Source organism: Babylonia areolata, chromosome 6, assembly GCF_041734735.1.
Source record: "Babylonia areolata isolate BAREFJ2019XMU chromosome 6, ASM4173473v1, whole genome shotgun sequence".
Lineage (NCBI taxonomy): Eukaryota > Metazoa > Mollusca > Gastropoda > Neogastropoda > Buccinidae > Babylonia > Babylonia areolata.
In genome coordinates this window covers 24,045,373-24,066,193 of record NC_134881.1, presented here as the reverse complement: position 1 = coordinate 24,066,193, position 20,821 = coordinate 24,045,373, and the positions used below count along the sequence as shown (strand labels likewise).

At 39.8% G+C, this 20,821-nt stretch overlaps 1 protein-coding gene across 2 annotated transcripts in view; it reads right to left on the bottom strand.

Annotated features, from left to right (window-relative positions):
* Positions 1–17,770: 17,770 nt before the first annotated feature.
* Positions 17,771–20,821, bottom strand: part of LOC143283331 (arrestin domain-containing protein 3-like) — a 202,283-nt gene continuing 199,232 nt past the window's right edge. For both annotated transcript variants that reach the window (XM_076589530.1, XM_076589531.1), the window contains 2 exons: positions 20,609–20,738; positions 17,771–19,389 (listed from right to left, as the gene is read on the bottom strand). In XM_076589530.1, the coding sequence (XP_076445645.1) occupies positions 20,661–20,738 (78 nt within the window). In that variant the 3' untranslated portion in view covers positions 17,771–19,389; positions 20,609–20,660. The remainder of the gene's footprint in view (positions 19,390–20,608; positions 20,739–20,821) is intronic.

Here is a 20,821-nt window from a genome sequence, read left to right as displayed (position 1 = left end):
TTATACTGTGCCATCTATTGGCTTACCAATACTGACAAAAGGTCCCACAAAGATGCACATGATAATAATGATTCATATCTAGTGTACAGACGTTTTGGTGCAGTATATGTCTCAGATCTATATAAATTTCTTTGAATGTCAAGTTGCTAAAGGGGTGGCATGTTAATTGTTCCTGTTGTAACACATTTAATTATGTATCTGTAGATGTTCACATATATGAATCATATACATATATATATATATATATATAGAGATATAGATATATGTGTGTGTGTGTGTGTGTGTGTGTGTGTGTGTGTGTGTGTGTTATGTACATAAACGCTCACTTTCTCCTGCCATGAACAAATTTCATTTATGTTTACACTTGGTGTTGAAAACAGTTGCACTACCAAGTGTTGTTGTTTTTTGTTGTTGTTGGGTTGTTTTTTTTCAAACTGTTATTGTAACACAGCCACGCATGTGCCCAAGCATACATACATATATTTTTTTAATCATGTAAAATTGAAACTGTCACAGTATCTTGGTTTTTTTGGGGTTTTTTTGTTAGATGAAATTTACTTGATGTTGTCCAAGTTTGCTTTTCATTTTTGTTGTTGCTTTTTTAACTGAAGCTGTTCTAGTTTTGTTTTCTTGTTGGTTTTTTGTTGTGTGTGTGTGTGTTTTTTTTGTGTGTTTTTTTTGTTGTTGTTGTTGTTACTGAAACTGTCATATAATCATATAATCTTTTCCTAGTGTTTTTTTTTTTTTTTTTTTAACTGAAACTGTCACATGATCATACAATCTTGTCCTTGTTTTTTGCTTCCACTCCGTCCAGCCTTTCTCCGCAAAGATGGAAATAAATGAAAAAAAAAGCAAAAACAAAACTGAGACAGATAAATGGTCAGATAAAACTCGAAGGATGATTTGAGCATTAAAGGGAGTTGTCAACATGTGTTTTATATGAGAATGACCAGACACTTGAGATGCACCAGCAGGTGGAAGTTTTTCCTATGTCCTTGCATTTTTCTGATGTATATATATAGGATTCACTGGTTTGTGGTTGTCGTGATCCTTTTAAAGACTGCTCAACCCTTTCACTGCCAGACTTGCATTTATGCTGCAGCTAGGGAGAGGACCCATGTCCATAAAGGGTGACCAAATCATGGGTGTGTTATCCATGAACCTACTGCTGTTTATGTTCGGTAGTAGGACAGGTCATATTTTATAATACATCACAAGAGGAATCCCCAGCTGTTCTTAGACACCATATTTTCTGTGTTTATAGCACAAGGGAATTTGGCACTCTAAATTGACTGGTGGTGAAAAGGTTAAAGGCTAGCAGTGCGCATGCTTGTAAACCCCCTGCCCCTACCCCCCCGCCCCCCCCCTCCCCAAACACAGGAGCGTGCAGAGGACAGGACCAGCTGGCATGCTCTGACAAAGCAAAGACTCCACAGCTGTGAGGAGAAGCACCACAGCAGCAGAAACATCACTGAGGTCTGCAAGGAAGGAGAGGTTGGCAGCAGCAGCAGCAGAAACATCACTGAGGTCTGCAAGGAAGGAGAGGTTGGCAGCAGCAGCAGCAGAAACATCACTGAGGTCTGCAAGGAAGGAGAGGTTGGCAGCAGCAGCAGCAGAAACATCACTGAGGTCTGCAAGGAAGGAGAGGTTGGCAGCAGCAGCAGCAGAAACATCACTGAGGTCTGCAAGGAAGGAGAGGTTGGCAGCAGCAGCAGCAGAAACATCACTGAGGTCTGCAAGGAAGGAGAGGTTGGCAGCAGCAGCAGCAGAAACATCACTGAGGTCTGCAAGGAAGGAGAGGTTGGCAGCAGCAGCAGCAGAAACATCACTGAGGTCTGCAAGGAAGGAGAGGTTGGCAGCAGCAGCAGCAGAAACATCACTGAGGTCTGCAAGGAAGGAGAGGTTGGCAGCAGCAGCAGCAGAAACATCACTGAGGTCTGCAAGGAAGGAGAGGTTGGCAGCAGCAGCAGCAGAAACATCACTGAGGTCTGCAAGGAAGGAGAGGTTGGCAGCAGCAGCAGCAGAAACATCACTGAGGTCTGCAAGGAAGGAGAGGTTGGCAGCAGCAGCAGCAGAAACATCACTGAGGTCTGCAAGGAAGGAGAGGTTGGCAGCAGCAGCAGCAGAAACATCACTGAGGTCTGCAAGGAAGGAGAGGTTGGCAGCAGCAGCAGCAGAAACATCACTGAGGTCTGCAAGGAAGGAGAGGTTGGCAGCAGCAGCAGCAGAAACATCACTGAGGTCTGCAAGGAAGGAGAGGTTGGCAGCAGCAGCAGCAGAAACATCACTGAGGTCTGCAAGGAAGGAGAGGTTGGCAGCAGCAGCAGCAGCAGCAATGCCTGTAGCACCTGGAGCTAGTTGCTTTGCTTGGATGGAAGAGCCTAGTATGGCCGTCACCCGGCTACTGACTGTGTGTAGTATGGAACTGACCAGTGGCGTTGTTTGGTCAACGTAGGCGTTTGGTCACGTGTAACTGTCAAGAAGTTAGAACCAAGCAATGCAGCTGGCACCTGGACAGTTTCCCAGCCCTCACTGCAGACGGCCATGCCCGTGCAGATCCAAATAGGGGCTTCATAGCCACATGTGAGTCCACATCAAACAAGAATGAGGAGCGTGTAGATGCCATTGTCAGACATGACGGACAACCTCGGGAAGCGCATAGATGTCATCGTTGGACAGGGCAGTTTCAGTTTTAGTTTCTCAAAGGAGGCGTCACTGTGTTTGGACAAAAACATGTATGCTACACCACATCTGCTAGGCAGATGCCTGACAGCAGCATAACCCATCGCGCTTGTCAGGTCTTGAGTGCATGCTTATATATTTGTGCACCTATCGTTATATATTTGTATACCATTTCGTTGCCATGGGTTCTTTTCCAGTGTGCCATGTGCGTGCTGCTCACGGGACCTAGGTTTATCATCTTATCTGAAAGAATATAAGACGCTCAGTTTGATTTTCCAGTCGAACTTGGGAGAAAGGGCGAGAGTGGGATTCGAACTCACACCCTCACGGACTCTGTATTGGCAGTTGAGCATCTTAACCATTCTGCCGCCTTCCTCCCTTGACACAACAGACACCAAGGAGGTTGTGATGCTAACAGCAGTCCCAGATCTTTATTTATTTTCTTCTTTTTTTTTTTACAAAACAAAAAACTTATTTGTACTTACGTGTATGGTCAGTGTGGGTGGAAAATAATAGGGTGGGGTGAGGTTACGGGTGGAAGTGACAAAGAAAATAATAGGGAGGGGTGAGGTTAAGGGTGGAAGTGACAAAGAAAATGATAGGGTGGGGTGAGGTTAAGGGTGGAAGTGACAAAGAAAATAATAGGGAGGGGTGAGGTTAAGGGTGGAAGTGACAAAGAAAATAATAGGGAGGGGTGAGGTTAAGGGTGGAAGTGACAAAGAAAATAATAGGGAGGGGTGAGGTTAAGGGTGGAAGTGACAAAGAAAATAATAGGGTGGGGTGAGGTTAAGGGTGGAAGTGACAAAGAAAATAATAGGGAGGGGTGAGGTTAAGGGTGGAAGTGACAAAGAAAATAATAGGGAGGGGTGAGGTTAAGGGTGGAAGTGACAAAGAAAATAATAGGGAGGGGTGAGGTTAAGGGTGGAAGTGACAAAGAAAATAATAGGGAGGGGTGAGGTTAAGGGTGGAAGTGACAAAGAAAATAATAGAGAGGGGTGAGATAAGGGTGGAAGTGAGTAACTGGCCTGTATATCAGACATGCAAAGTTCATTGAGGTTGTGTTGTTTTGTTTTTTTTTGGTTTTTTTTTTTGGTGCTGTCAATTTAGATTATTTCTTTTTATAATATTTTCGGTTAAGTTTTCCTCTTTTCAGAATTACTTACAATCATGTTCAGTTTGCTTTTGATGAGAGAGTTTGACACTATGGATGGGTCATGTATGTTTACAGGGTTGTGTGTGTACTTTTTTGTGTGTGTGTGTGTGTGTGTGGGTTTTTTTTGGTGTGTTTTTTTTTTTCTCTCCCAGACCTTGATGTTTTGCCTTTCTCTTTTCCTTGATTCAACCTGTAACAGCATTTGTTCTCAGACGAAAACCTGTGCATTGTGAAATGTCTTATTTGTAGAACACTTTGTCCCGCACTTCAGCAGTTGTGTTGTGTCTGCTCACCGGATATACTGTCTGGATTGATGCTTTTGCATTCTGTTGATTGTATTGCCAGCACTGTTGTTGACAGATATTGATAATAATCCATTCTCATCTTGGAAATGGGGATTGAGAGACTTGCCATTGTGTACAGTATTTGAGTTGAGTTATGACACCAGTTTACATTTCCTTTTGTGTGTGTGTGTGTGTGTGTGTGTGTGTGTGTGTGTGTGTGTGTGTGTGTGTGTGCATACTTCATCAAAACTGCCATAATTCATGCTGTATTAATTTTCATGGTAAATTCAGTCTTGGGCTGCTTGCTTTTGAAGCAGATCGCTATCTTGAAAGAGAAAAAGACAATAACAACAACAACAACAAAAACATGGGTGGGTGGGCATGTTCCATTTTTTTGTTTCTGAACTGAAGAGGAATAAACTATTTTCAACTGCCGGGTGTGAGTAATGAGTATGATGGAAACTGTTTGCTACGGTCATGCATGAAGGTATGTGCATGAAAGTGTTTTGATGTGTGTGCTTGGCGTCACGAGAGTGGGTTGCCTGTATGTTCTGTCTAGGTGTAATGTGTGTTAGTGTGTATGTGTTCGTTCTTTAGTTTAGTGTCTTTTCACTATCAGTGATATTAGATGATAAAAAAAATTTAAAAAAAAGGGGGGGGGGGGGGGGGGGGGTGTGTGTGTGAAGTGTGAAGAGGAAAACAGAAAAGGTAGAAAACTACCAAAATAGCATAACTAACATGCAATTACATTTAACAGTAACAATTCAATAATAATAATGATAATAATCAGAAACATTAACACAATTCTGAAGTACATTAAAGGAATGTAGAAATAGGGCTATGAACTAATGCCTTTGAAAGTTCGACCATAAGAACCTTGTCAGAAATAACTTTCCAAAAATCATCATCAGAATAATTATTCTCTTTGAAATACTTGGGCAATAAGATACGTAACTGCTGACAGTGAAACGAACAGTGATGCAAGCTGAACTGCTTACTACAGATGCATGAAATATTTTTTACTATACTTTGTCTTCAGCGCATCCAGTTTTATACAGAAGAATATTCTTGGGGAATAATGTTCCTTTATATTTTGTGTATGTATGTCAGTGTGTTGGTGTGTGTGCTATGTCTGTGTTTGACTGCATGAACATTACATGAGTAACTCCTTCAATCATTCAGCATGAATATGCAGTGCCATCTCTGACTCCTTCACACAGTACAGAACACTTCCTGCAAGAACCTAAACATTATTAACATGTGAACAGGACACAAGAAACAACAAATATGTATGTGTTTACAGCATGGATGCAAATAAATTAACAGGCAGTTCCATTTGACAGTTCTATAACAAAGTTGAAAGAGTTGAGATGACAGAATCATGGTGATGAAGATGAATTTGATGATGATGTTGATGGCTATGACAGGAAATGAAGACTTTATAATCTTACTGTGTAAGCAACAAGCAACTGCATGACACTCTGGTGATGAACATGGGAACAAGTGCCTAGGAAGAAATGCGTTATTAATGTCTGATGAATGTTGATAAACAGAGAAATTGTTTGCAACAATGATACTGATTAAGGCTCAGAAACATGTGAACCAGCTTCCACTCACCTCTCTCTCTCTCTCTCTCTCTCCTTAATTCTCTCTTTCTCTCTCTCCTTCTCTCTCTGTGTCTTCTACCCCCTTTCATTCTCTCTCTCTCTGTCATTCCTGTTTAACCATGTTAATTCATCTATCAGTGAAGTAAACTGTTCATGTTGGTTTTGATTTTTTTTTGTTGTTGTTTTTGTCTCTGGTCGCAGAGAAACACTGAACACAGAAATGTTTGTCATCAGCTGTATGGCTCTTGTGACATGGTGGTACAAATTAGAATAATCATGGTGAAAACAATTAAACAATATGGAACAAAGAAGAAGAAACAAATGCCGAGTCTAATAAACTAACAAGAGATACTTTGACACTCAGATTCACAGAGAGAGAGAGAGAGAGAGAGCGAGTCAAGGGAGACAACTAAGAAAACGAAAGTGATGCGGATCGAGATGACAGACTTGCTTCCCTTGAATAAGAATTTTGAGACACCTTTTTTTCCTGAAGTATCTGCATCCTGGACACACACACACACACACACACACACAAGTTGATAGATGTTATTATCATTACCATGATATTTATTTCATTTTCTTTTTAAACTGTTTTCATTACAATTAGTACCATCATCATCTTTACTTCACCAGAACAACAAAAAAAAAAAAAAAAAAAAAAAAAATTAATGACAAGACCATGGCTGTGGAAAAAGAAGTGCAAGGACTTCCTTCTACATGCATGTAATGCAGGCTCCCAATACTGAAAGTTTCAGTGAAACAGATAAAATCATAGTGACCTGTGGAACACACACACACACACACACACACATATGATGGCCTAGAGGTAACGCGTCCGCCAAGGAAGCAAGAGAATCTGAGCGCGCTGGTTCGAATCACGGTTCAGCTGCCGATATTTTTCCCCCTCCACTAGACCTTGAGTGGTGGTGTGGATGCTAGTCATTCGGATGAGACGATAAACCTAGATCCCATGTGCAGCATGCACTTAGCGCATGTAAAAGAACCCACGGCAACAAAAGGGTTGTTCCTGGCAAAATTCTGTAGAAAAATCCACATCGATAGGAAAAACAAATAAAACTGCATGCAGGGAAAAATACCACAAAAAAATGGGTGGCGCTGTAGTGCAGCGACGCGCTCTCCCTGGGGAGAGCCCGAATTTCACACAGAGAAATTTGTTGTTATGAAAAGAAATACAAATACAAAAATACACACACCATCTGAGCCAAGAAAACCAGATGCTCTGTACAGTGGCAGCTCATCTGTCCGCTGAAATAAAACAAGTTCCAGACTTCCACAGTCTGCCAGAGAAAGAACCCCAAACACATGGCTGACAACCACTTCACTGGTGAACTTTGATGAAATGAGGTCTGTTTTTTTCTCACCCCCTCTCTTTCTTTTTCTCCCTATTCTCTCTCCCCACCCACCTCTCTCTTTTTCTCACTCCCCTCTATCTCATTTTATCACTCCCCTCTCTCTTTCTCACCCCCCTCTCTTTTTCTCCCCCTCTCTCTTTTTCTCACCCCTCTCTCTTTTTCTCCCCACCCCATCTTTTTCTCACCCCCCCCCCCTCTTTTTCTCCCCACTCCCTCTTTTTCAAACTGGGGAGAGTGAGAGAGAGACAGTAAGAGAGAGAGAGACAGAGAGAGAGAAAGAGAGAGAGAGAGTGGGAGACAATAAGAGAGACAGTTAAAGACAGACAGTATGAGAGAGAGACAGTAAGAGAGTGAGAGACAATAAGAGAGACAGTTAAAGACAGTATGAGAGAGAGACAGTAAGAGAGTGAGAGAAAGAGACAGGTAAGAGAGTGAGAGAGTAAGAGAGAGAGAGAGAGAGTGAGAGACAGTAAGAGTGAGAAAGTAAGAGAGAGGGAGTGAGAGACAGTGAGAGAGAGATATACTGGGTAGACAGACAGACAGATGGACTGACAGACAAGACAAGGAATCAGTCAGACCAAGAAACAAGAGTGAAAACAATCAACTCGTACTGAATTCAAAGTTTATTTCACTTAAAAAGCAGACCCGTTCTTTGATTAGCACACATGTGGGTGTTTTCTGACAAAGTGACCAAAACGATGAATAATATTGTTAAGACATACATACATGATACAGATATAGATATATAGCTGATCCATGAGCATTGAGCAGACTGACACTGACTGACTTACTGACTGACGTTCGCACGTGCGGTGGAAATGGCGTGGTGCTCTAGCTATCTACCTATGCCATTCACAGTGCATGAATATGATGACAGCCATGGAGAGAAACATTAGCTAGCTGTACACAGTCAACTGCCAAGCTGCTAAGTCATGTATGCTCATGTACGCTAAAGTGTATGTGTGTGTGTGTGTGTTTTGTGTGTGTGTGCATTGTATGTGTGTGTGTGTGTGTGTTTGTGTGTGTGTGTGTTTGTGTGTGTGTGCGCGTCGTATGTGTGTGTGCGTTGTGTGTGTGTGTGTGCGTGTGTGCGTGTGCGTTGAATGTGTGTGTGTGTGTGTGTGTGTGTGTGTGTGTTGTATATGAATGTGTGTGTGTTGTATATGTGTGTGTTGGTGTGTGTGCCTGAGCACATGAACATGCATGCATGCATGTGTGTGTGTGTGTGTGTGTGTGTGCACCTGCATTCATGCTTTGTGTGTGCACATGCCCAAACATTCGCATATTATGTATGTGCTGGTACATGCATGCTGCGGTGAGGGCAGAAGGGAGGGTGGGGTAAGGGGGTGGTGGGTTGGAAAGGGAAGAGGAGGGTTGACAGCAATCAATAACATCAAACAGACATGTGATCAGTTCTGTGAAATGCTAAGAATAACAAAAAAACCAAAAAACCCAACCCCCAAAACAAAGTAACTCAAAAAGGAATTTATTCTTAATGCTAAGAACATAAAAAAATAAGTAACTTGCAAAGGAATTTTCTCCCTGCAGCAAAACAATGACGATTACTTGACATCTTTCTGCGTTCCATTATATAAAAATATATAATAGATAAAAAATACAATTACTTTTAGAATCATACCTGGTAAACATAAGAAAAAAACAACAACTTTGAATCCAGACTCTGAAAAGCTAGATTCAGATAAATTCTTACAGTTGCTTCCAGTGTGTGTGTGTGTGTGTGTGTGTGTGTGTGTGTGTGTTGCACTGTATTGCATTGTGTTGTATTGTATTCAGACAGACGTGCTGAGATGGATACAATGCCCTGACCGAGTGCCATACGTGTTGTTCCAACACCAGCACAAGTAAAACCTTTGATCAAATAATCTATAACAAACACAACCCACACTTTGTAATTTTGGGACTCAAGTTATATATATCACAATTTGTCCCCTGGTTTTGTTTGCCATATACTACTTCCTCTGATTAAAAAAAAAAAGAAAAGAAAAAAATCAGAAAAAAATCACCAAGCCAGCACTGTGCTGTGAATGTCCAAAACAAAAGATTCAAATCATGTTGCTTTTTAGCCCAGCTTTAAAGGTGCCATTTCAAGGCTGAACAAGAAAACAAAAGATTATTTTTCTGGATATGAAATCATTTCATGTCAACACACCAGAGTAAAATATTACACACATTTAAAAAGAAAAAAACAATAAAATTAGCCTGTTTTGGCCTTGGTTTGCAAAATGCTCAAGATATTGTCAATCTAACATAAAACAGTTATCAAATTTGACCACCGAGTTAAACAGAATTGCACACACAAAAAAGCATAAACGAATACTTGTAAACTGGAACATGACCAATGGATTAAGACCAGCTTATAATTGTGACTATATGTCTTCTGAACATATATGATATTTATCTTATGAAAAAAACAAAAAAGAAACGTACTTCAGATCAAACTCAACAAAAAATACCTCGGTCAACAGTGTATATTATTTTCTAAAGCAAATGTGAAAACCATTATCAACAATCTTGGATCAGTTCATCACAGCTATAAAAACAATTCAACAAGAAATTTCACTTACTTAACCTAACAACAGGTAAAAAAAAAAAAAAATTAAAAAAAAAGGGAGAAAGAGAAAGCAAAAAAGAGAGAGCAAAGAATGGGTGGGAATGAGGGGAAAGGGGGAACGAATAGGTAACAGTACATCTCAGTGATCAGTGTGAAGTTAGTAACTGCTACATACGTACATCTTTCCCACAAAAGCAACACAATACCAAAGCCAAAGCCACATGACATGCATCTAAGATAATCTAAAATATCTTGCTGCACAATTGCAATGCTGACCTGTAGTTTGTTTTGCAAGCAATTTATTTTTTCTCCATATAGACAGTCAATTACTTTTAGTGTGATCGATATCTGAGGTTCTTAATTCAAACATGGTACACGTTCAAGTCAGTCATGTTGTTCCTTCTTTTTCTCCCCTAAATTTGTTTATTCAATGAAAATTATTCTTTTTATATTGTAATTAACGGACATGAATTTTGGAAACATAGCATGACACTGACATTGTTGCTTTTTGTCCAGCTGACTGTACAGGGCCATACAATAAACAAAACATCCCTTTCTTTCTTTGAGGAACAAAAAAAAAAATATCAAGGGTTATCAGCTGAAACCAACATATTCTGGGATGTGCATGGAACACCCGCCAGCACGAGCTAAACAAAAAATGGTTTATCGTCGCAGAAACCAAAGAATCATTCCTCTCCTCAGGCTCAGCTTTACATACATTCAAACACAAGCATCAAGGGATGAAGTTAGTTTTGAAAAACAAAGAGCCTTGTTCGGGGATAAATTCAGTTCATGTTGCTTCTACCATTGACTTGCTTCTGACAGTGTTGCGCTCATTAGTGAATAGGTGTCAACTCACAAGACAAGAGCTTACTACAGGTCAGGATGTCAGTCAGGAAGAAGGCATTACTTTTGTTCAGCAAAAAAGATGACCCCAGAGGTAAGTACAAAAAAAAAAAAAAAAAAAAGAGAAAAACAGTAATTGCCTTTCAAAACTATGCCACACTGACCTCATTTCAGTTTCAGTTTCAGTAGCTCAAGGAGGCGTCACTGCGTTCGGACAAATCCATATACGCTACACCACATCTGCCAAGCAGATGCCTGACCAGCAGCGTAACCCAACGCGCTTATTTCAGCCACTGAGAAGTGAAAGCCAAGCTGTCCACAGGGGTCATGGTGGGGCGCTGACTGGGCTGTAGGTCAAAGGTTAAAGGTCCCATGCCCTTTTACAGCCACCAGGCAATGAATCTATACATCAAACTGAAACCTGACTGAATGACACAGGAAATAAATGACAGCACCAAATGGCCGCTCGCAGTCCGCTCTACCCAGGTATAGGCAGCCTGTTGTGCAAATGACTGTTTGTAAAGCGCTTAAAGCATGGAATCTGACCGAGGATAGGTGCTATAAAAGTATCAATATCATCATGAAGACAGGTACCCAGTCACACCTGTGTGGAGTGAGGAAATGTTGAGTTAAGTTGGGGGAGAGGGGTGCAGGGTAATGTGTGTGTGTGTGTGTGTGTTGGGGCTCATGTATGTTTATGTGTATTTGATTGTGCTTTCATATCTGTGAAACTGCATGTTTGTTGCATATCTGTTATGCATGTGTGTGTGCATGTGTGAATGTGTGTCTGCATGTTTTACATTTATTTGCTTATTTATCATCACCGTTGTCTTTTTTTTCTTTTTTTTTTTGTGCGCTTAGAGTTGACTTCATCAAGATTTTGCAACTCATAAATATTATTATCAGTAGTAGTATTTTTATGTATTTATCTATTTTTTTTTTAATCTTATTTATTTATTTAAAAAATTTTTTTTTACTTTTCATATTTTTTTAAATATTTATTTATTTATTTTTATATATTTATTTTTTCTCAAGGCCTGACTAAGTGCGTTGGGTTATGCTGCTGGTCAGGCATCTGCTTGGCAGATGTGGTGTAGCGTATATGGATTTGACCGAACGCAGTGACGCCTCCTTGAGCTACTGATACTGATACTGAGTAAAGCGCATTCCCTGAGGACACAACACCAGGCTAAAAAATGGGGACTTGAACCCTGATCCTGATGAAACACAGGATAAAAAGTCCCCACACCTAACCAGTTCTGCTACAATGTCTCCACAGATTGGGATACATGTACAACAACCATTCTCCACACTGTCTGACACAAAGGAATGGCAGCGATATGAAACAGAACACATGAGAAATTCATCCAGACAATAAATCTGGAAAGAACTTCCCACCAGAGAAAAAAAAACAACAAAGGAAAAGAAAAAAACTGCCATCTATCATGGGATGTTCCCCTCTGACCAAAAATGCCTGAAATACTCACATCATATTAAAATCAGTTCTCAATATAAGTATTCCTTACTATATCTCCCCCTTCATTCTGCCATTATCACAGAACCTAGCTGGTGCTGGTCTTAAAATGGGAGTCTCACAACTTATCACTGTCAGCTCCTCAAACAGGCACACAACTTGTGAAAAAAAAAGAAAGAAAAAAAGACACATGCACCTGTGCAGTGTATATTTTAAGGAATCTGTATTAGTGCTTTGCTGTGGTGACATGTTTGGAAGAAGAAACAAAATATTCCCCAATTCAGCTCATTCACAACATTCAGTTTGGGACAACAACAACAACAAATTAGATATTGTGAAAGCCACTTTTCTGTCAACTCTGATCTACTGACATGTACCTTATATTTTCAAATCGAAGTGATGAAATCAGTATTCTGTTCTCCCAGCACTTACTAAATGTATACATATTGATTTAAAACTTTTACTTTCAATGAAAAGTTTCTTTTAGAGTTTATAATTAATACTGCACATGGTGTTTCAACAGAATATGACATTTTTCAAGATAGCATGATGGTTTGTGATCTCATCAAATTTGCAAAAAACAACAACAACAAACAAACAAAAAAAGAAACCAAAAAAAAACAACAAAAACAACAAAACAAGAGGAACATTTTCTCCACAGAACTGGGTTGTTTTACAAAAGAACCATAGTGTTTTGATCTGAATATTACTGTTGCATTTTCACCAGAAACATTACTGTGGGATTTTCAATAAAGCATTAACTGATGTGAGGTCTTTCTAAAGAAGATTACTGCAAGGTTATCATTACATTTGTATGGCATTTTCAACATATCGCACAACAGACTTTTTTTTTTTTTTCAACAGAACATATTCTACCACATTTTCAACAGATCACTCATTGCTGTGGGTTTTACAATACAACATCCAACACTTTCATGTTCTCAAAAGAATGCGGTTGTGAGGTTTTCCACTAAAGATAACAGCATTGCTTACAACAGAACACTATAGTTTGACATTTCTATCAGAAAGTAATGTTTTTTGTTTGTTTGTTTGTTTGTTTTCTTTTCCATTTAAAAATTGATAATAACAACAGAACATGACTCTTGGGGTTTCAACTGAATATGATTGTGGACAATTTACTTCAATATAAGATTTACTGAAGGGTTTTCATCAAAAGTTGTTATTTATTTACTTATCTATTTTTGAACAGAACTGACATTGAAGTTTTCAAAAGAACGTACATTAGTTTGGAGCTTTCATTCATCTGAGCATTTCATCCAAAATATCATAACTGTGTGGGGTTGTCGACAGAACATTACAGAGTGAGGTGTTCAACAATTACATGTTTATATGGAATTTTCAACACAATTTAACATCGGAACAGTTTTACTGACAGAATATATCTGTCGTTTTCAACAGCACATGACTGGGTGTTTTGCACTTTCTTATAGTGTCTTTCAAGCAAGGGTCATGGCATGTAGGCATGGTGTAGACATCACACCGCTGGATGTCTTTCGTCCTGTGACAAAGCAACACATGACACAACAGCTAGTGGGGGTGCCAGCAATGAGTGACAAAGATTGTTTCCAACATGACACAACTCTGTTGTTTAGGATATCATTAACACTATATTTTTTGTTTATTTCTTTGGATTTTTTCTCTTTTTTAATTCATCTGTTCATTTATTTAATTATCTATTTGTTTGTTTTTGAGAAAATAGATATTGTGTTTCAGTTCAGCATAGATTAGTGCGTTATACTCATAGCAGATACTATATTGATAAATTTCATATATACTCTTCAGTATCATCAACCAATTCACAGATTCTGTTCAAGCCTGGTATTGATTGTTTTCAAGGTGTACACCATCAGAAAATGTAACATATTCACATACTGTCCTATGAAATAAAGAACAAAAACAAAACAAAAAAACAAAAAATAAAAAGGACCTACAGCTACCAGCGGATCAAATGGAAACAGAGCTTCTGATCTGCTACAGGTTGTTTATACACTGACATGGCAATGACTCAGTCATCTAGGCTTCTTATAATTATGCTTGGAATATTATATATGATATTATACATGCATGATACCCTCATAGTATGGTATATGTTACATTCAGGACAAGATTGGGATTGGGAACTGGACATAGGGGCTTTGAAAAGCAAGAGAGCATAACGTCCTGACTGTCAATGCTAACCTAGTAACACACAACCTCCATACCGTTCACAAAAAAGAAAGAAAAAAATCATTGATCAAGGCAGTTTATGACACACATGTGCTGATGAAGCAGACTTGTCATTAATTACTTCACTTACTAATTAACAAAATCAATACTAGAGTATTAAAGTTAGAACAAAACTTAATTGAATTTTTTAAAATAAGATATTCTTCAACTATATACACAAAGATTTTTTGGGAAGCTGAAATGCCTGGTACCACTGCAAAGAAAACAGAAACCTCACAGGAAACAGAAATCTATAGGATGGAGCACTGGACAAATATACATTTCTCCTGGCTTCAGCTGTCTGAAAGGACATTGGGACACAGAAACCATGCTATCATGCTTAAGTAAGAGGTCAAACACAAGCAAAATAGTCATCTAATAAATCTAACAATTGATCATATGATCAGGTAATGCATCAACTAAAAATGATTAAAAAACAAAAACAAGCAATTTCAAAGAAAAAGAAAAACAGATGCTTACTGTATATAAAATATGCAATGAAAATGGTCAACAAGATGATTTCAAGATCTCTTTTTACTTTTTAACATGACCTGTCCAAGGGATGTCCATTTACAAACAAAATTTACAATGTCTATCAGTCATTGCACAATGAAAATTGCCCTGGGTTGTGAAATTCTTCTGCAAAGAGTTAACAGCAGCTCTCTCTCCTATTAACTCCACCAACATGTCCCCCATTTCCTTCAGAAAAAAAAAAAAAAAAAAAAACCGAAGAAGAAAAAAGAAAATGAAAAAAACAAAAAGATCCAACATGTGTCTAGATGAGTAAGCAAGCGACTCCTTTCAGAACAACACTCTTTGCCATCTAGTCCTTTCACTTGGAAAATGATGACTTTGGATTACCACAGCTGAAAGAAAAACAAACTCACCACCACATACCGACAGCCAGAAATACAATGAGGCCAGACAGTCAAGCACTTTGGAGGATGGACAAAACTATAGAAGCATTTGATTTTTATTTTACAAACACAAATGGGTGTCAAACATACATGATTCTTCTCTACCTCCAAGTCTATATTATTTTTACAGTTATCATACGTGCTATTATTCACACATACAGATACTGACAACAGATAAATGAGCATTGTGTAAGCAGAGGTTCAAGCGGTTTGTGATATTCAGTTATTTTTTTATGAACTGATTTATTTTTACAGTTTGGAAAAAAACTAAATCACTACATACAATGGAAAATTTAAAAAATATTAGAACACTCACACAAATTTTGTGTAAAGGAGTATGTGACAGAGAGAGAGAGAGAGAGAGAGAGAGAGAGAGAGAGAGAGAGAGAGAGAGAATCAGAGTGACATAAATACAAAAGGAAAGAGAGACAGACACGATATGAAAATGGATGACACAGTATAGGGCCCAGAGACCAGTCAAACTGAACAGAATCCAGTATGTATGCTCAAAGTGGATATTTTTCCTGAAAAGCATTTCTAATATTTTAGTCTCCTTTGTACAAATCACTATGATGTCAAACACTGCCCTCTGTGGGCATTGCTTCAGTGCAGGGAGAGCGGATGTCAGTTTCAATTTCTCAAGGAAGTGTCACTGGGTTTGGACAAATCCATATACGCTATGCCACATCTGCTAGGCAGATGCCTGACCAGCAGCTTAGCCAGGCCTTAAGTGCATGCATATATATTAGAACTCCCATCAGAGTGGATTTCTTTGACAGATTTTTGCCAGACAACAAAACTGTCATTGCCATGGGTTCTTTTTCTCTGCTCCAAGGGCAAGCTGCACACAGGACCTAAGTTTATTGTCTTTCCGAATGACTGGGTGTTCAGTTTAATTTTCCATTCCAACCTGGGAGAGAGGGTAAGACTAGGATTCAAAACCAGACCCTCATGAGCCGTGTACTGGCATATGAACATCTTAACCATCCTGCCACCTTGTAAAAAATGTGTGGACTGGAGAGCAGCCATGAGCTGACATTGTTGTCAACCTGTTTCTGTCAGTCCTGAGTTTTTTCTTCTTTTTCTGAGACATCATTTCCCCCCCCCCCCCCACCCCCCCTCTCTCCCTTGGTGTATATGTTTGTATTTCACAGTTGGTGTTTTTTGTTTTTTTGTTTGTTTTTGTTTTTTGGTGTGTGTGTGTGTGTGTGTGCATGTGCACATGCATGTGTAGAAGGCATACCATCTGTCTACAATTTTTTCAAGTTCGTGTTGTTTCAAGTTGAGTGTTGTAACCAATGTTGTATACAGAAAAGAAAAAAAGAAAATCAAACAAACATCTTAATGCCCCCCCACCTCCTCACTCCTCCTGTATGCACCACCTAAAATATATTGAGAATCAGTAGAATGTATGCTGTACTGGTCTCCAGGACGTGTGGACATTTTAATAAAAGTTTCTAGCCTTGCACTGGGGACATAACACACAATACTGACAACACTGCCACAATATCATAATACAATGCAGTGGGGGGTATAATGCACTGACAAAATGCTGCACATGTTCTCTGCACCTGAAATTTCCCTCATGAATCCAGATCATCATAGTCATCACAGTTCTACATCAATCGCTATAATCATGTATACATATCCTTCGTACAAGCAACATGAATCACCTGACAACAAATTTGTCTCATCCTTTCAATTGTATATAACACACCTAACTCTTTCACTCCATTTAGTCATGTATAAATCAATGGTAACATGTCATGGAAATTTGTCCTTGCAAATCTGCATCAAACTTTTTCTGTTTTTTTTTTTTCAAAGGTATGACAAATGGGTGAATGCTTCATTTGCTCAAACATTATCGTCATACACTGTCACTGTATTATCAAAAGGATTCTTTAAATAAAGTGAAAAATATAGAGAAAATGCATACTTTCAGGCTTTCAAGTTGTTTCATCTGCTACAAACAACTAAGACTGTCAATATACTGCCATCTGCAACCCGTGTGTGTGTGTGTGTGTGTGTGTGTGTGTATGTGTGTGTGTGTGTGTGTGAGCATTTGTTCTTTATTATTTGAGTTAGTGAAAGTAGACAATGTGTGAGTGTGTGTGAGAGAGAGAGCACACTTTAATGAGCACAAATCTGTGTGCTTGTGTGAATGTGCATGTACACACATTTTTGTACATGTGCGTGTGCGTGTATGTGTGCATGACTGTGTGTGTGTGTGTGTGTGTGTGTATGTGTGTGCATGCGTGAGTTTGTGAGTGCATGTGTGTTGTGTTTGTGAGTGTGTGTGTGTGTGTGTGTGTGTGAGTGCATGTGTGTTGCGTGTGTGTGAATCTTTCTTTTAAAAGCTCAGACAACAGTGGTGTGTGTGTGTGTGTGTGTGTGTGTGTGTGTGTGTGTGTGTGTGTGTTGTGTTGTGTTGTGTTGTGTGCTGTGAATGTGTGTGTTGTGTTGTATGTGTACATGTGTGAAGTAACCAAGGAGAAAGAACAGGAGAGAGAGAAAGAGAGAGAGAGAGAGAGAGAAAGAGAGAGAGAGAGAGAGAGAAGGGGGGGGGGAGGGAGGAGGACAGGGGATAGGAACGGAGACTGGAGAATGGGCATGAGAACCCTCCAACAAGCTAAGCAGATATCAAGTGTAGTCAACAAGACACCAGTACTAAACTAAAAGCAATACACTGTAGCTCAGATGAGCAAAGCTCAGCCAAGAAAAAGACAGCTAAAAAACAAACACTACCCGAAACACCACCAGGACTGGCCAGTAAGTTATACATATAACAGGACACTAGTAACACAATGAAACAGACACACAGAGACAAAAGACACAGCACGACCACCAACCACAAACAATAATGCCAGCGTCAAACTATGTCTACAGAGAACAAGACACCTTTTTTTGTGGTCTTTTTCTCCCCTCAGTGAATGGTGACAGAAACACTGACACGGGACAGAAGAAGCCGTACTGTATGTATCAAACACAGAGAACACTTAGCAGATATGTATTGATCCTCTGGAAGGAATCCCGACATGGTCACGAAAGTTTCAAAGGCCGTGCAGGCAGTTTGGATGATCACAACGATGCTGACGATGACGACTACGACCACCAAAAATGACGGGTGACATCGATGGAGAATGCGAGGAAACCAGCATTTACTACTGTCATCTCATTCACATCTCGTGTTGTTTGAAGAAAAATATGTGGTTCATGGTGGACGTCTCATTATATGTCATCACGTGTTCAGATCACACCATGATGAAATCACCACTGTTCGCTTGTAACACTTACCTTCCTGGTTGTTTTAGAAAGTTTTCATGGGTATGAAACACTAGAAAACAAAGAAAAAAAAAAAGAAAAAGAAAAAGAAAAGTGAGAGTAATGTCTTTTCAGAATGTTTGATGATTCCATATGCACCACAGAAATCAACTTCTATGAATACGGTGCTTTTTCACACTGCAACCGTTCCTCTGGAACAGTCCATGCTGCTCTGCGTCAAGTGATGGAACAAAAGCACAATGGTCCACAAACAGTTTATTTTCATGCCTCCATTTACTCTTTGACAACACCAAATACTGCAGACTGGTAATGCAAGCTTAAAAACTGTTCATTACCTTATCTTTGTAAATATAGTGGTAGTATATATCTCCTCAGCCATACCGCTTGTTCATATACACATGAATGCAGTCAACAGTTGGGTTTTCTTGTTAATAACACTTGTGAGTCGAAAGAATAGGGTTTCGTGAGGGAAGCTCCACGTTTTGGCAGGTAGCTCTGTGGTCCATAATGCAACTGTCACTGCGTCCCTGGTTCGGGTCCTTGAAAACACAACCTCTTACTTCTGAGAATGGCTCTGTCCCTATGAGTTCACGGCGTAGTGTATAATAATCATATTCTCACAGTGCCAGCTCAATCCTTAGGAATTCACAACATAACACAGAAGTGATCCCACAGTTTTAATCTCTATATATTGTCCGATAATAACCATGCACACACACGCACACATACACATATGACGAAACTCCTAACTGAGAATGATTTGGGTCCCAGATCTGTGTCTGCAAGTTCCAAGATCATTTGTGTTTTTTTGTTGTTTTGTGTTGACCAGATCATCCATTGCCTCACTGACACACATTCTCTGGAGACACTAAAGCATCTGTCCTCCCCCTATCAAAACCCTGTCCACACTATCGGCAGTGAAAAGAGCTGGCAGCAGACAGGGCACAGCTGGAATGGCCTCACTGCTTGCTTTCTGCACACAACACAAAGATCTACAGCTGTCAAAAAACACAAAGATCTCTGTCTGTCAAAAAACATAAAACAAAGAAAAGTGGAAAGGCCTAACTGCTTGCTTTCTCCACACAACACAAAGATCTCTGTCTGTCAAAAAACACAAAACAAAGAAATGTGGAATGGCCTCACTGTTTGCTTTCTCCATACAACACAAAGATCTCTGTCTGTCAAAAAACACAAAACAAAGAAATGTGGAAAGGCCTAACTGCTTGCTTTCTGCACACAACACGAAAAAGATCTATATCTGTCAAAAATTGCAACAGATACAAAACACAGAAATACTGAATGGCCTCACTGCTTGCTTTCTGCACAACCAACCATTAAACACACACACACACACACACACACACACACACACATACACAATGTTCTCATATGGTTTCATGAAGTTAATGTTTAAGACATTGACTGTTGCTGATGAGTTTGCTGGTCAGTGAAGTATGGACACGTCACACGATCAGACGGCCTAGCCAAGACCATCCTGCAGGGTACCGTACAAGGAAGGAGGAAGAGAGGCAGACAGAGAAAGCGGTGGGAGGACAACATCAAAGAGTGGACGGGCCTGCCATTTGCCACAACTCAAAGGGCCGCTGAGGACCGAGGCAGGTGGCGCGAGCTGACCAGGCAATCATCCATGGTGCCCCAACGACCCACCCACGGGTCAAGGGATAGATGAGATGAGATGAGAAGGAGTGTGAACTTACTGAGATGAGACAATGTTTACAGGTCAGGAAGATCAGTAAAATCAATGACACAACCGAGAAGTACACTAAATGTAGTGACAGCACTTCAAACTCACACTGCAATGACCTGGTTTTGCCATGGTGTAAACTGTCAAGGGGTTAATACTGAAACTGATAAATTCTGACGAACTGGCAAGTAAAAATAAGTGTGTGTGCGCACATGCGATCGCTACAATCAGTGTAGAATGCAATGGTGAAAATGTAATTCACACTTAAAACAGCTTGGGAGGGAGAATTATAAAGACATTAATTTCCGTATTTTCTTACTGTTAACGACCTACTATTTTCCAAATGATCATTTTCTTCGTCCTCATCTCTTCTGTCCACAATCAAGAGGAGCTCTTAATGTTGATGACCTACTATCTTCAAATCATCACCTTCTTCGTCTTCATCTGTTCTGTCCATGATCAAGAGGAGCTGTAGATGAATGCTCACCCAAGGACTGACACGAGACGACCCGGACCCCCACTCCCAGAGGCAGTAAGTGTCAGGGGATCTCATCGTCTTCTTCCCATGGAGGGGCGGTAGGGACCATGTTGTGAAAGCTCATGTCTGATAGAAACACCTGAAAGCAAACACCAGAAAATCTCATCACTGAAACATGCACTGTTGTATTAATGAGTATTATGATTCTCTCGCTCTCTTTCT